A 16,934-nucleotide genomic window follows, 5' to 3' on the forward strand; every position below is an offset into this window, starting at 1 on the left:
AATAATTAGAAACTAAAATTAAACCAATTAATGTCAAATTAATCAAAATTCAAATAATGGCCCAATGAAGATCAATAGATGAAAATACACTAACAATAAACAATTAAGCTCTAAAACCTCATCAAGATGGGCACACAAAGGCAATAGAATAAGGGAAAATAATGACTCATCAGTCTACTAAGCCCACCCTTGATACGACACAAACTAAGAATATTTTAATATTTAACGCATTAACGTTAATGTAGCGTCGGCTTAGCCCACACAAATTCCTAAAATTGCTTCAAAATACACCTTTAAACTTGCTTCAATGTCAAAATTATTAACAAGGAATCAAATAAAAATCAAGTTGATGAGTTTATGTTGGCTTTAAGTTCTAATAATAAAAACAAATGCACTAATCATGGCTAATGCACCCAAGGGTTTGACCTTGAGAACCTCACCTATTTTCCTTTGTCTTTCACCAATTTCAACAACATCAAATGCAGAATTGCAATGGTTTGACACATATTGTGTTGTATTCCTAACATAGAATTACGGTAAAGATAAGATTAATTGAATACCTAGATCGTTATCTCCCAGTGCTCCTTCTACTTCAGAGTTTGCAAAAGATGGATCTTCCCATGTTTATGGAAGTAAGCCATAGTTCAAATTTATATTGTAGATAGAGAACATGAATAAGATATGTTTTAGAATAGTCTAAAATGGAACCAAATCAATCTACCTAGTTCAACCAAACACAATAAAGGAAACCAAGGATGTGATGAATGAGAGATGCAAAATGCTTCAACTATTAAAGATAAAAAAAACTAACATGAAAATGACATCTAAGTAGGAAGGGTAATTATCAAAGGTCAGCAATGGGTATTGAACCCTAAAAGTAGTAGACTTATGGTAGTAGATAGATAAAACTGAACAACAAATATCGTACCACATTTATGTCGACAATAAAGCAATAAAATAATGTAGAGAATGGATTAATGTTAAAAATGAACTTCCAAAGACAAATAATGTAATTTAGAATAAGAAAGGAATAATATGAGCTCAAAAATTGTATGCATTCCTTTTTTGTATCTTGCTTTATGGGAGTCAAAGCCTCGTCAATTACAACCTCCATCTTTGCACTAGATTCTTGAAGAATCTTTATAATGAATTTGAAGATATCATCACCCGATCACAATGGAATATCATGCCAAGGAGAAACTTGAATATTTTACAAATTACATTTTAGGTACAAGTAACAACTAGCTCATAATAGGTAGCCAAGGAGAAACTTGAATATTTTACAAATTACATTTTAGGTACAAGTAACAACTAGCTCATAATAGGTAGCCCATATAGTATAAAACTCATTCAATAAACGTTACTTCCATTTCGTAGTTGAAAAGCACAATATCTAATTATATAGTGATTCTTATTACTTGGCTACATGATATAATTAGCTTCTATTGTATTAAGAAAATATAAATCATGATGAGTCCTCATAAAACATTGAAATTTGGCTTTTGCTCTACATTCCTTTCATAAAGTAGAGGAAATGTAGTAATAATAAGTGAACACCTACACATGTGTTAAACAACATATCTCTATTAGCTAGTGAAGTATAAGAATCTTCAAAACTATTCAACAAAATAAACACCATCCTTAACAACTTACCAAGCCATTGATCCATAACAATAAACACAAATATTAAATCAGACAGTAACCTATTTATCTCTAACGCTTCCATCACACAAATAACAAACAAACAAAGAGAAACTAAAAATCATTACATTTCAATTTCACTTTTCCATTAATCAAATACAAACCATTAACCATCATCATATCATAACAACGACAAAAACAAGAAGAAACTTTTAACACCCAACATCTCATTACTCTAGTGGAAAGCAAAACCCATAGAAGAAATCAATTCCCATTCGATAACAAAATATAAAAACCAAAGCGATACTTGAAAATAACATACAATGGCCATGAGTCATATAAATGATGCATAAAGAATATGCATATTACATTAGGAACTAAGGATTCAATCAATAAACAAAGTTTAAGCAATTAAACTCTTTATTATAACCATTTATATTGAAAGTTACCTCTTTTGTATCTTCCTTCAATACTTGTTCATCCTTCACCATAAGAATATGATGAAGCATAAACAAACTACTATCATTACATGTTATTCTATTTGCATCAGAACAGTTGAATCCAAGAAGAGCAAAATCACTAACTCACAAAGTCCTTACCCCTACTGCACCTTTCTCATTTTTCATGCTACCACTGAATCTTTCTCTCATTGCGATCCCCACCACCGAATCTGGCGTATTTCATTGGTGGCTACACTTTCATTACCTCAGTAATCCATGCATGGTCAAATTCATGTATAACTTGAAGGAAAGTATTTAATATCTATCGCAATTGAGATCGCGACAGGACGACAAACCAAAAGATAAACGAGTTTGAAAAAGAGATTTTGGAGTTGCCTCCATAATTTATTCTAGAAAGCTATGGGAAACCATGAAGATAAATCAAGTCTGTGAAAAACAATTTTTTGGGTTCGAAAGTCGATTATGCGTACGGAAGGTGTTAGCACCCTACAACGCCAGTCTGAGGGCGGTACCTTTAATTAAACATGCAAAGTTGATGTGGTTTTCAAAATGTTAATTTTTCCCTAAAATAATAAGACAATGATACTAAAATGAAACAAAAATATTTTTTGGTTTTTTTGAGAGGTGAATATGACAAGGACTAGCCTTTCTCCTGCGTATCTCCATTCACGATGGAGAATCAAGGATCACGTAGTTCTTAATAGAAAATTATTTAGAAATCAATTTGGAAAATGGTTGGATATTTTTAAGGTGAATCAGATGAAGGCTGGCCATGCTCCTACGTATCTCCATTCTTGATGGAGAACCAAGGATCACGTAGTTCTTAAAAGGATATTTGAAAGTGTTTATATTTTTAATTTTTTTTTAAGTTTTATATTTTTTTGGTATTTTGGAATATTTTAAAAACCAGCGTCACATGACTCAAGCATTAGGACAAACACCAAAAGAGAAACAGAAAAAAAAAATTTTATGTTTTAATTTTTACTTTTTGAAAAGAAAGTATGTGAAAAAGGATGATGTATAATTAAAAGAGGGCTAAAAATAGATTAAAATTTTAAATGTGTGGTGTAGTTAGAATTTAATGTGAGGTCTGCAAAGTGCAACATAGGCGTATGAAATAAAATTAGGTGGCGTGTGTACAATGAACAAAAGGGGAGGCAGTGATCAAATGCAATCAGACCCAAAACAAGACCAATTAAAAACATGTGGTGTGGGGTTAACAATTATGGGGGTGTACGAAGTAATGTCCAGCCCAAAAGTAAGACATGTTGTGTATGTAGCAATTTGAGGGGTGCCGAAAACAGTTAACACAGTCCACATATGGGGGTGCAGGATAAAAATAGGAGGTGCACGAATAAGGGGTGGGCTGAGATGCTTGATCAGCCCAATGTGAGATGTGTTTATGGAACATGAACCTAAACCCTAACTGCTCATCAATCAATCAAGAGGCAAACCTTGTCTCTCTATATAAGAACCCTTTCACTCGTCATTGCCCAACAACCTCCTTCTAGGATTCACTCCACTGCCTCAAATTTATCGTCGGCCTTCCCGTCACCGTCGATAGTATTGCTAGCGCCGCTAGTGCAAACAGGGGGCGCGACTTCTCCTCTCATCCACAAGCTCTCCAGGACCGAACAAATGCACCTTTAGTGACGATGTTGGTTATCAAAATTGGAGTTGACGCCATGGCCATATTAGGGTTATCGTTGCAACCGTAATGCAATGGCACCACCACCAATATCATATTCGAAGTTCAACGATTATTCCTCTTTTCTTTTGTTTCTCTTTCCGATTCTTGATGGTTCTGTGTCGTGAATGGGTGTTGAATATGGTCGTGTGTGGATTCTGGTTTGTGGTTTATATTCTATCTGGTTTTTATGGAGGTGAATGATGAAAATAAGGGTGAGCGAAGAGGAAGGGTGAAGCCGAGTGAGTGATGATGAGTGGGGTGAAAATGGATTGAGTATGTGTGCTTTTGACTTGATGTAGCAGAATGTAGAGTTTATGGCTCGTGTGTAGTGGAATGGGAAAGAAAATGAGTGGGGTTAGAAGAGAGGCTTAAAGTCCGCTTTGAGTGTAGCGAGGAAGAAGATAATGGTTATGGTGGTCAGGGGAAAGGAGAGGAAAAACACAGATGAATGGTTGAGAATGAAGTTGATGTTTAAACTATTTCCCAACACTCATTGAAGCAATAACAATATTGGAACAATAAAATGTTTTAACAAAGGCAGATAAAATGAATTAAACTCACACAATTACGTCATGTTCATTCCTTCAAGCATTTAACAACACACCATAAATTTCACACACATCAAATCAAGCTCCAGCTCACGCAAATACTCAAGGTTCAAGACACGACACTTACCTCTTAGAGCTCCCTTATCTCGTACTACTCATTTCCTTCTATTTTCTTTGATTTCTCTTTTTTTTTTTTTTCTGTTCCTCTCTTTTTGGATGTATATTTGCAATGTACAATTTTATCTCCCAAAGAGTGCACTCAGAATTTGTGCTAAGAAAAAATCCCCCTATTTGTTATGCTTGTCTAAGTATATATATATATATATATATATATATATATATATATATATATATATATATATATATATATATATATATATATATATATATATATATATATATATATTGTACCATACCTAGTCAAACTCGACCAAATAAGTAAACAATGTGTATATCAAGACAGCCAAGTATCCAGCCTAGGCCGAGTTAGCCTAACTTGTACCGGTTTTAACCTATACATCTGAAGGAATGATCTACACCTCGTATAACCAATATATAAGTCGTCAAGGTAGGTAGCTGGTCCAGGCCGCCTACTCCAGGCCGACAACTCTAAAAGACAGTAAAATAGAAGCCACCTTCAATAGGTCTTAAGGGCCTGGGTTAGGGCCTAGGCCCACTCATGGTCCAAGCTAGGACCCAAGTCAAAGCCCGACCCATGGGGTAATCAGACATAATTAATGCTCTATAAATACGAATGGACCCCAGTAATTAAAGGTACGCATTCATTAATCACTGATTTGACTTTCTGAGAGCTTTGACTTACTTGAGCTTTGGAGACTTTTCTACAGGTAACCCCTCCTGAGTTCAAGCTAACATATATCAACCGGGGAGAGACCAACTAAAGAGATAACGGACTACATGGTAAGGTGACGCTTGTGCCTAACTCATACCCAAATTAAAGTTCACTTTTTTTGTATTTTTCTTTTTTTTTTCTAAAAATTTCTAAGTCAAATTTTATTCTTATCCGGACGAAATTGGGTGTTGACAATATCCAACAAATTTTCAAATTCATGTACAACTCGAAGGAAACGCTTAATCACGAAGAACTAATTGGGAACCTTAAACCAAAATATTTAACAGTAAATGGGCTTCAATTAACAATGCAATAAATGGGGCTTCAATTACTTACTTGGATGCTTAAAACTCCATATGGTATGAACGAAAACTATTCGCCTTGCAAAGTCTAGGTTATGCCACTAAACGACCTCCCAATCACGCCTCTCAACCACCTTTCCGACATAGAGACGGGAGCCACTTCGTTGTTCGTAGAGAAAGGGGCAACTCGTGTTGTGTTGTTCTTTGAACTCTAACTGTTCACACAAAAAGGGGTTGTCTGCAACATCCTAGACGAATATTACTTAATTAAATAATTTATAATTTAATATAAAGTATAACAATACGGTTCCCAAAAACACGAGAAATTTAAAACTTTATTAATGCGCGTAGTTCCAAAATTCACAATTTAAACTTAACTTTTACAAGTTCCAAAGTGTAAGTATCATACTTAAAGGAAATACAAGAAAAACATGCTTAAGAAAAATAATCCCCATGCTAGCATTCACTTCGGCTCTACGCGTCACCAACACCCCTTGAAACATCATCTGCTCCTGTGTGACAAGTCACATGATCATCGCCAAACACAAACAGAAAGGGTGAGCTAAATAATTCAAACATCCACAAAAGAAAGTAAATCCCCTCACCCAAAATACCTTAATCATTTTCTCAATTAAACACATAGTTATACTATTCCACCCTGATCTCATAACCCCTATGAGACGAGAACACACTCAACCTTGGTCTTCGGGATTTCAATGCTTCCACGAACCTGCCCGCTCGTGATCTAACTCTACGAATCTACCCGTTGGTAGTCCAACTCTACGAACCTCCTCGTCTGTATTAATCACGTATTTCCAACTCCATTACGAACCTCCCTGCTCGTAATTCATCCAAGCACATCCCAGACCAGGCCATCACAATGAGCCATGCAAAACACATCACAAAAAGCTCTTACTCCTGCGTTATTGCTTGGCGCAACCTACGCACCGCCAAGTGAAATGTGTTGCAAACAGCTTTGCGATCACCACTTCTAAACAGAAACCTCGAAAAAAAAAACAACGAATAGGAGTGAAGGGTTCATGCATTCAACTTCAATATACACAATACACATTATTTAATTAAAATCACGCAAGGACAACTCTCATTACTTGGATTTCTTGCTCCCAAAAGCACTCATATTGTTCCTCTTTGCAAGGCTTGGCTTCAACTTTGCCTCTACCACCCAAAACAACCCCTTCTCCTTTTCTTAGACCAAACTTTGGGCTCAGACAAATCTCCTTACTCAACCCCACAATATTCTACTCTTTCATGTCCATAATTCCTCCCTTCTCCTCCCTTTTTCAGCTCCTAAAAATATAATAATTAAGAAAAACGAAAATAAAACTTAATGGCCATCAAGTGTCATTACTTGGAGGTTTCTCATCCATAGCACACTGCCTCTACCTATCTGGCTTCCCTAACGGCTAGGGTTTCTAGACTCTCCAAGGCTAAAAAGTAAAAATATGAAAAACTATAACGCTCTAGCCAAGGTTCAAACTCATTCCACCCAATTACAAAGCATATCACTCATTCATGCATACTTGCAAAACAATTATTTAAATTATCACACTAGTATTGTTCTATATAATTCTCCACATTAATTACTATAAAGATCTTTTTACCCGCATTTATATTAAAGAAATATTTATTTATTTGTTTAATTTTTCTGAGTCTTACATTCTCCCTCAAGCTCATAGAGAAAGTTGAAGCTCGCTCGAGTCTAGGGATGTCAACGGGGCGGGTAAGGTACAAGTAGTAGCTCCCTCGTACCCTACCCACTGGATAAATATTTGTCTTATACCCATATTCATATCTGTCGGGTATCCGTTATGCGGGTACCCGCATAATTTTTTAATATCCACGGATATCCATGGGTACCCGCAAGTATTTACAAAAAAATAAAAATAAATATTTAACAACATATTTTAATCATAAATTCAAATAAAATACAAATACATAACATTCATAAATTTTAAACAAAGTTCAGATAACTCATTTACATAGTGTTGAATGACAATTTACAAAGAAATTATTTTTTTAAAACTAATTGATAAAAAAATAACTCATTCAAAATCAATATGTTAATATTTTAATCATGTTTTTTTTAATTTAAATTGGAGTATAGCAGGTACAGGTATCCATGGGTACAGATACTATGATACCTATACTTGTCCAGCTAACATGCGAGTTTTAAAAATACCCGTACCCGTTACCCGCAAGTATCCATTTCCTACCTGTTGCAAGTTTTATCCATGGATACCCACAGGTACAAATTTTTTTGACATCCCTACTTGAGCCTCGTCACTCCTCACATCGCTCCAGCTACCCACACTTTGAACTCACTCACTCTCACTCGCATTCTATCACAGGGGCAAACTATTGTTTCGTAGAAAGGGGCAAACTCGTGCTGACGCTTGCAAGAAAAGTGAAGTCTATAAATTTTCCCACCTAAACTTAACCTAAATAAAAACCTAATAAAAAAATGTTTTTTTTTTAAATTATATAACTATGCATCGGTCATCCGATTCTACATAGCCGGTTAGATATTCTCTCATAAACTTATGAAGCTATACTCAGATAAGTTTATGAGAATATAAATCTGGCATAGCCGGTTAGATATTCTCTCATAAACTTATGAAGCTATACAAGATAATACTCAGATAAGCTTATGAGAATATAAATCTGGCATAGCCGGTTAGATATTCTCTCATAAACTTACGTGATCAAAAATATAAAACTATACAGAGAATAAAGAAAATTTAAGCCTTTAAATGGTTATCGCATCTTTAGATAAATATTACTTAAGGCATCCGTGGATGCCCTAGATAAAACTACTCCATAGTAGAGATATTAGAGATACTTACTTTAGGGAAGATGAAAGATAAGAAAAGAAGCACCTCTAAAATATACGTTTTATTGCTGGAGGAAGAGAGTACAAAAGGAGAGTGAGAGAATTTTTTAGAGAGAGAGGTAGGTGTAACTCTGCCCAGCATAAGGGACTTATGAGCCTTTTTATAGATGAGTGGGGAGACCTACAACTTGTCATTCCAGTCAGAATGACCGGAAACCTTTTGTTTAGGTCACTTGTTGACCTTAGACCTGTATAGCCAGTTTTTACCCTTCAGTCTATTACTCCAGTAAAAGAGTAAAATTACTATGTCATAGGTAAAAACATCTATTAACACCTTCGTGTTACGGCTACAGACGTCAAGTCACCAAGTTCTTCTTCGAGCATGTGTTTTGTATAGTCAGGATCTTCATTGTCTGATGGAAATGAAGCACCAGGAGTTTCTTGTCCATGGTTCCCTGTTTGTTGATAAATTTCTTTATAAATTCTTTCTTTTTCAAAGTGTTTTACCAGAAGTGGACTGGCCTCAATGGGGAAAGGGTGAAATTTGTTTCCCATAAGTTTCTTCCAGTATAATTTTGTGTCAGTTGTCTCTTTGAGAAGTGTGAATTCAAGGATATCTTTCTTAGAGAAATTCCAATTTGATCCTTTTATGTATGCTTTCCAAAGTTGGTATTGGTATAGTTTATCTTTGTTAATAGATAATCCTTTAAAAGGGTCATGTTCTAACAAAGCATGTGTCTCTGGATTTGTGTCTGTGTACAACTTCATTACAAATATAAATACTTTATTAAAGTTGACCAAGATATTTTGGTTTTTAATTAATTTTTATTATAATAGTCAGATTTGCATGGGTCAAGCTAACGTTTAACAATTATCAAAACTAACACTACATTGTGAACTAATTTAAAACTGTGTAAAATATATTATTATCATTATTATATATATATATATATATATATATATATATATTATTAAAATTATTTAATTGGATAATGTATTATATTATTAATATCCACTCTATATTGTTGGATATAGGTTAAATTTGAAATTAAATTTAAATAATCTATGATTATTATTTAGTTTTAAACGTATTATTATTATTATTATTATTATTTTATTTAATTTGTTATTTTATATTTAGTATAAATGATATCTTTCATACTTTTGATTATTAATATTTAAAAAAGAACGCATACTTTTGACGAAAAAGTAGGCTTTCAAACATATATCATTTAGTTATCTAATTTTTGGGAAAACGTAATATTATTAATATCTTATAGTTACTTACCATGTATTTTAAAGTAGATCATTTATGATTTCCAATATCAACTTTTGAATAATTATACATAATCTCGTTAACAGGATAGTGATATAAATGTTATTTTATCGTAAGATATCTATATTACTATAACTTGTTTTGTATTGCATTTATTATAAGTATATCATTTATATACTTTCGATTATCAATATTTAAATAAGAACACATAATTTTGATGAAAATTTAGGCTTTTAAATATATATTATCTAATTATCTAATTTTAATAAACACATAATATAATTAATATCGTTTAAACTATCATTTATAATCTTAAGCATCAATTGTTAAAGAATTACACATATAGAAACTATTCAATTCTAATCTTTTTTTTTCTCACTATCCTATGATAATTTGGTTATTTTAGTTATGGAACCAAGTTAAGCCGAATAATCAGTACTAGACATATTAGTTTTAATCACATTTAAAAAATGTTGCTAAAGCCTAAAAAAATGTTATCATCTGCAAAGGAAACATTAATACACATGTTGTGTATAGTACATGTTCCTCCAGAGAACAAATAAGATAAATTAGGTACAAGTGTCACCTTACCCATATAGTCCGTTATCTTTTCAGTAGGCCTCTTCCCAGTTTACATATGTATGCTTGGACCCGGAAGGGGTTACCTGCAAAAGGGACTCTGAAGTTTAAGTCAGCGAAAGCTCTTAGAAAGTCAAATCAGGTAATTAATGAAGTAATGAATGCATATCTTTAATTGCTGAGGTCCACGCATATTTATAGCTTATTAATTATGTCTGACCATTCCATGGGCTAGGCCTTGGTTTGGGCCACATGTGGGCCTAGGTCCTAGCCCAAGCCCTTAGTCCTGATTATCGTGGGCTTACTGATTGTTAGGTGTTTTGGTTTCGTCAAGTCTTTTAGAGTGGTCGGTGTAGTCCGATTACTTCTCTAGCGGTGTATGTCGTCATTGTTCGCATGTCGTCCTAGGCTGGCTGTTCCTTTAACAGCTTGGGTTATCGATTTAGGCCGGTTAGGCCTAGGTCTACCTAGGCCGGCTACCCTAAATCATTTTCCGTATAGATGTGGTGATCATTTATTATTATTATTTGGTTGAGTTGGCTAGATGTGGTACAGCAGTCCCCTAGCCTTTGCCGATTAAGTATGTCGATGAAGGATAATATGTGCTGATGTGCCAGCGAGACCGGCTAGATGTGGTACAGTACATGTTACCAAAAGGTTTTAGCAACATTTTTATGTATTATTAGCATCACTTTTAAAAATGTTACTAATCAGTATCTTTACTAACATTAGAAAAATGTTACGAATTTAATATTTTTGTAACACTTTAAAAATGTTACCTCTACATTTCCTAACATTTAAACAAATTGTACTTATATATTCTCTAACATTTAAATAAATGTAACTAATTATCTTGTTTTGTAACAATTAAAAAATGTTACAAATTGCCTTTTTTTAACATTTTAAAATTGTTACAAAATGTTTTCTAACTTTTAGATGAAAATTTGGCAAACCAGTTGAATGTTGCAGAAGAAACATATTCAATGAGAACAAATTATGCTTGTGGTTATATAAAAGGATCCAAATAACAAAATATATTAACCATTGCAAACAAAGTGCGTTACCTTTCTCCAACTATGACCAAGAAATTTCATTCACAATTATAGCATTGTGTCCATACATCAGCGGTGAGAACCAAGAAATTTAACATTTCTATTAAATAGTATTTTAAGGTTTTCCATCTCCATGAAAGTGTTTTCATAACATTCTATTGTTCCTTCATTATCAGAAATGGAGAAATCAAGAGACATGATTTCAGTTTAACTTGTTCCCTAATATTGCAAAAAGGCACGAATCAACCACAACATAAGTGTAAGACCTCAATCAAGAGAAGTTTAAAAACTAATATAAACATAGAAATTTAGAAATTGTCAAGAAAAAAATAACTATGATGTGAATTACGATAGACAAATGACTGAATCAAAGATAAGAAAGCAAATCAATCATTGGTGAAGTCCATTAGCATTGTGGCAAAAGTTAGAATTTCTTTATCCTGAATATCTATGAGCCAATACATTCATGATTGGGAGAAAAAAAATCATCAAAAAAATCATTAAGTGATTAAGGGGGAAAGCTTAGAACATATGATTTCCATAAGGCATCATTTATAGAGTATGTGATATGAAAATGAAGAAAAAAGAACTTAAATATTGACCTCCAATAATATCTCTTGAAAAATATTTAAAATTTATGTTGACTATAATGAAAATTTAGAAAAGTTATCACAAATTCCTATAAATACCAAAGCACCTTTAATAATGACAGTGGATCTCATGATTATAATATTAAGATTTCAGTGGCTTTTATAGCAGGTGTTCAACATGTTTAATAGGGAGTAATTTATCTTTCCAGGTTCCTCATTTGAAACTATGAACATGCATATTCAAGGCTAAGGATAAATAATGACAAAGGTATACCTCAGTCCATATCTACATAAATATCCTCAAACTTCTGGAACATGTTACCTGGAATATAACTAGAGTTGTCCTTGTATGTCCAATATGAGAGAGGATACAAAATTAAACTTGAAGGCGGTTCTACTTGATTATCTGCCAAAAAATAACAGAAGAAAAATCCAACGAAGATCCTCAGTCAATGGTGGCCATTTCTATAGGCCTAAAACTAAATATACATTGATCAGAGAAGAAATATTCTAAAAGCATAAAATTCATTGTACATAAATCTCATCTTAGAACACATTTATTGAATAATTATTCAAACTAGTTCCTACCTTACAATGCCAAACTAAACAACAACCTTTATTATGTTCCCATCCCACCACCATATTATGCTCTGTTTTATTCCCTTTCGCAACATTTAACATCAAAAACGGAAAAGAACATGGAGGCACGTGGCACAGGGAATTCTAAATTCGAACAACCTTGTAAACTTGTTCACAAGACATCCGGTCTAAGATACTAAAATTTAAAATATCTTCCATCTATGTTCACGATAAATTCCATAGTTAAAAGTTATTGAACCTTGAATTTCAATACATCTCATATGCTTAGGTTTCTATATATGCACTCAAAAGAGCAAAATTTCTAAACAATAAGAAAAGTCTAGGTTTTCTACTTGTCAATTTCTTAAGAAATAGGAATCCATTCATATTATAAATCCATTCATATTATGAATCCATTCATAATATCATGCAAATAGAGAGCACACCATATTAACACAAACAGAGAGAAACCAAAAAATAACTCAACAGTTAACCAAGTGCTCAAACTACATATAAACATAATTAATCTTAAGCAAGTTAAGTTCCCCTTTCTGTTCAAATCTGTTAGCATTAATTAGGTCACTAAAATTTAACTATCATATACATATTTAGGATGAATCCCAAACTACAACTTAAAATAATGTTCTTTCCTTTTGTAACAGTGTGTGAAATTGAAAAGCTAGGGACTCCAAGACTAACTCAACTTCTTTTAGTATACAACAAAGAATTGTACTCACCATTGTGTTGAAAAACAAATAATTGCTCTTGATCCTCGTGCACCACTAACAATTGAGTTGTGGTTCAACGAATCACTAATCATCACTATAACATATATACTATAGTAAGTTAAATTTTACAGAAAACTAAATTATATGCAAGTTTATAGATAATGCAAAATATAAGAAGACAAATAAGAACTTGTTTTATATGGGAAACTAACCCCTCTTTTGGACCAAGCAAGACCACCAAAGACAAACTCACCCCTCATTTCTTCTGTTGATCTTGACTTAGTCAAAGAAAGAAAACTTTTTCCAAATGTGCCCTTGTTCTATCATATTATACCTACATTCACACAACTAATAATTACATCGAAAGCACAAAAAACTCAGAAAAAAGTGAAGTTTGACTATCCTTCTACCCTGTTACCTAACCATAAAAATAATGTTAGCTATATATTATTGTTATTTTTTTAACTTAGTTTTCTCCTTAACTGAAACTTATAACACTTGTGTTTTGTCAGTTTCCAACCAATAGAGTGGAATAAAAAAGAGCAAAATTATCAGCAATTGCTAGGAACACATGCATGATTGTATGTGTGTATAGCAGCAACTTGAAGAAGGGACAAAGCTATATAAAGGAACCATTTTATAAAAAAATCAGCAACTAGGTTAGTTTAGCCTGTAACATAGTGCGCAAGATAGCTACCAACCAAGTGGGAAGTAAATTATTTTTTCATAGTATGTTGTCATCCCAATATATATGCAAAGTTTTCACGCCATAAATAACCATGAAACAAGGAAGAGAATTATGAAGCATAAGTAGAAAGTATGGAGCATAAATAGCATAATTCACTTACATCCAACCCGAGAGAACTGGTCTCTTCATCCAAGACCCAATACTATAAACGAGGTTGTCATCAACGACAAGAACAGGAAGCATTGAGAAGTTCATAAATTAAGGGAACAAACAAAAAATTTCAAAAAGAAAAATGAAATAAAGCATGTACCGAGAATCATATTCAGAATGACAATGTTTGATCGAGACTTAGTGCAATCTTCACACACTGAAGCTGAAGTTTGGTCTCTCATGGCTGGTCCAAGATTAGAGACACAAGTTTGAAGTGGAGGAAGAAGAGAAGCCTTACACGAGATTTTGAAGGATGGTGGAAGAAGACGATAACTTATGTCGTTGCTAGTGACATCTCTAACAATGGCACAGACGGTGATGTTTGGTGCGACGCCTCTCTTGCTCCTAGTGTACATTGTGGAGGTTGAAGATGATGGAAGAAACCCTCGAAGTCAGATAGGACAAAGAGGACGATCCTCGATCTCGCTTCAATGCGATGCTGGATAGAAGAATTTTTTTTGTGAAATTGAAATAGGATTTAGGAATATTGTAGTTGTGGAAGAACAACACCCAATCGATCACGTATTTTAGAATCTAACTTTGGTTTAGGAGATCAAACTCTTTTGGAAGGAGGGTTGAAGAAAGAATACAGAGTTTGAGGTCTTTTGAGCAAAGGGAAGGAAAAGAAAATTTCGTAAATGAAACAAGTAACAAAAACATATTAAATAAAGTAACAAAAAAAAGGAAAAAAATAGTTAATTTTAACATTTAGTAACATTTATATGAAAAATGTTACAATAGTACGAAGAAATTTATCTATTTTAACATTTTAAACAAACGTAACTAAGAAAATGTTACTAAAAACAATAAATGGTGTAGTGAAAGTACATGTGGAATATCTATAGAATATTTGATCTCATCAAAAGTGAAGGATAAAGGTTGAAAAGGAAGAACCATACTCCTTCCACTCCTGTTAGCCTTGTCATCACTAACTCCTCCAGAAAATAACCTTGATGACATAGTTGCTTCGTCTACCATTTTCATTTGTGTCTTGTCATCACATTCAATAGTTTATGGCCTCAATACCAAAGCACAAGCTGAAAATGGAGAAACTATAACTTGTGCTCAAGGACTCACCAGAGGATAGGCCTGCTTGATTCCTTTTGAATGCTGTAGAAGAAACATATTCAATGAGAACAAATTATGTTTGTGGTTATATAAAAGGATCCAAGTAAATTTCTCAGTTAAAAGATGTATGAAGATGGCACTTATGACTTAGATATTGCAAGCCAAGGTGAAAAAAAAATTAAATAGAAATACATAACCAATTAATGCTCCTACTCTAATCCAATACCAATAAACTTATGTGAAAAGTCCACGATTTTTCAGTACATAAACTCCTAAAGTTTTGTTGGACTTAGGAGTAACCTACAACATAACAAATTATCTCATAAATATATACCTAAGATTCTAAGGCTTGTTGTTTCTCAAAATATATTAACCATTGCAAAAAAAAAAATGTGTTACCTATCTCCAACCATGACCAAGAAATTCATTCACAGCTTTGGCATTATGTCCATACATTAGAGGTGTTTTATTTTTTTTAGTTTAAAAAGTATTAGTAATAAAGGAGTTCAAAATAAAACTTCTGGGAAACAGCTAAAATATTCTTCAAAATAGAAATTCAATAATAATTCAGCATATAACAAATTAGAAATAATAATTCTTTGAAATTGCATTGGACTTTGATCTACTATGAAACAAGAAACATAACCTTCTTAAAACAAATCTAGGTGGATGAGGAGGCTTTATACTCCAACAATATCACCAAACATTGTATAAATCACACTATTCACAAACAATGGCCTCCTTATTTCAATTACAACCTTAAATGAACCACACAAAACTTCCTCAAATGGAAAGTGATAGGTAAACTACTGAAGTAGGGGCACTAACTTTCCTATTTCTCCTTTCACAAAACAAAGTGATCGTAGTTTTTAGTTTCCTCTTCTACATCTAGTGCTCTATGACAGTGTACAGTTAATAAGAGATCTAAGACATTCACTTTTTTATTATCTAACGATTTTACATTAAGAATTGGATTTAAATAAGCAAACCCATCTATCATCTACCATCTGAATATCATAGAAAGCATATACGAAAAAAAAAAGTATCAATAAAACCTAATTCATGAACAAGGTAGCCTATTAGCCCTAATTCACGAAATCTTAGTAAGATAAGAAAATAAAACCTAAACCTCAAAATATTGGACACAAAACAAAAAGCAATAAAATCAATCCAAACAAACAAACCTAAATAAAATCAATCCAAACAAACAAACCTAAACAACAAGAAAGTATCTCGTAGCTAGTCCATGAGTAGAAACGCAAGTTTAGAGAAGCTTCACACGCGATCTCGAGGGAAGGGGAAGACTACGAGAAATTGTGTCGTTGTCGACGACATCTCTAACAGCGACACTGACGGTGATGGCTGGAAGTGTTGGCGACTGTCGGCCCTGACGTCGATTTTGGTGATGCGTTGCGAATACAGCGAACGAGGTGGCGTGCAGACTTTATCGAAGATGGAAGCAAAGTGGTGGAGAGGAAGAACGGAAAGTTGTTCGAAGATGGTGAATCAACCCTAAAGAAAAAATGGTTTTATGAATTTTAGTTACTGGAAAATCAACATCTAAATTTTGAGATTAAAGATAAAAATATCAAAATTTTAATAATACAATAATTAAAAACTAAAAAGTTAGTTTCTATTTTGATTATTTTTATTGATTAAAATTTACTTTCTAAAAAAATTAAAAATTACTAGAAAATAATTTCTAATTACATTTTAACAAGGCATGGGTTATTATTATTTTATATTTAATTAATTTCTGATAATACTAGTAAAATTATAATAAACAGTCAATTTATTTATTTATAGTAACATTTTCAA

General features: G+C 33.0%; 1 protein-coding gene across 35 annotated transcripts; it reads right to left on the minus strand.

Moving 5' to 3' along the window:
* Positions 1-5,813: 5,813 nt before the first annotated feature.
* On the minus strand, positions 5,814-16,652 carry LOC114184834. Of its 35 annotated transcripts, none has more exons than XR_003604634.1 (6): positions 16,330-16,652; positions 13,363-15,158; positions 12,166-13,244; positions 10,214-10,287; positions 6,110-6,486; positions 5,814-6,007 (listed from the first exon to the last, which is right to left on the minus strand). XR_003604634.1 is itself a non-coding variant. In XM_028072175.1 (4 exons), exons 1-3 carry the CDS (start codon positions 14,402-14,404, stop codon positions 10,234-10,236), a joined length of 408 nt encoding a protein of 135 aa, XP_027927976.1. In that variant the 5' UTR covers positions 14,405-14,749; the 3' UTR covers positions 5,814-6,007; positions 10,214-10,233. The 35 variants fall into 35 exon arrangements, 4 of the variants coding, with proteins under 4 accessions (XP_027927976.1, XP_027927978.1, XP_027927977.1 ...); XR_003604624.1 differs by having other exon boundaries at positions 6,193-6,486; positions 10,214-10,301; XR_003604621.1 differs by having other exon boundaries at positions 10,214-10,301.
* Between the last annotated feature and the right edge of the window lie 282 nt (positions 16,653-16,934).

Source organism: Vigna unguiculata, chromosome 5, assembly GCF_004118075.2.
Source record: "Vigna unguiculata cultivar IT97K-499-35 chromosome 5, ASM411807v1, whole genome shotgun sequence".
Taxonomy (NCBI): Eukaryota; Viridiplantae; Streptophyta; class Magnoliopsida; order Fabales; family Fabaceae; genus Vigna; species Vigna unguiculata.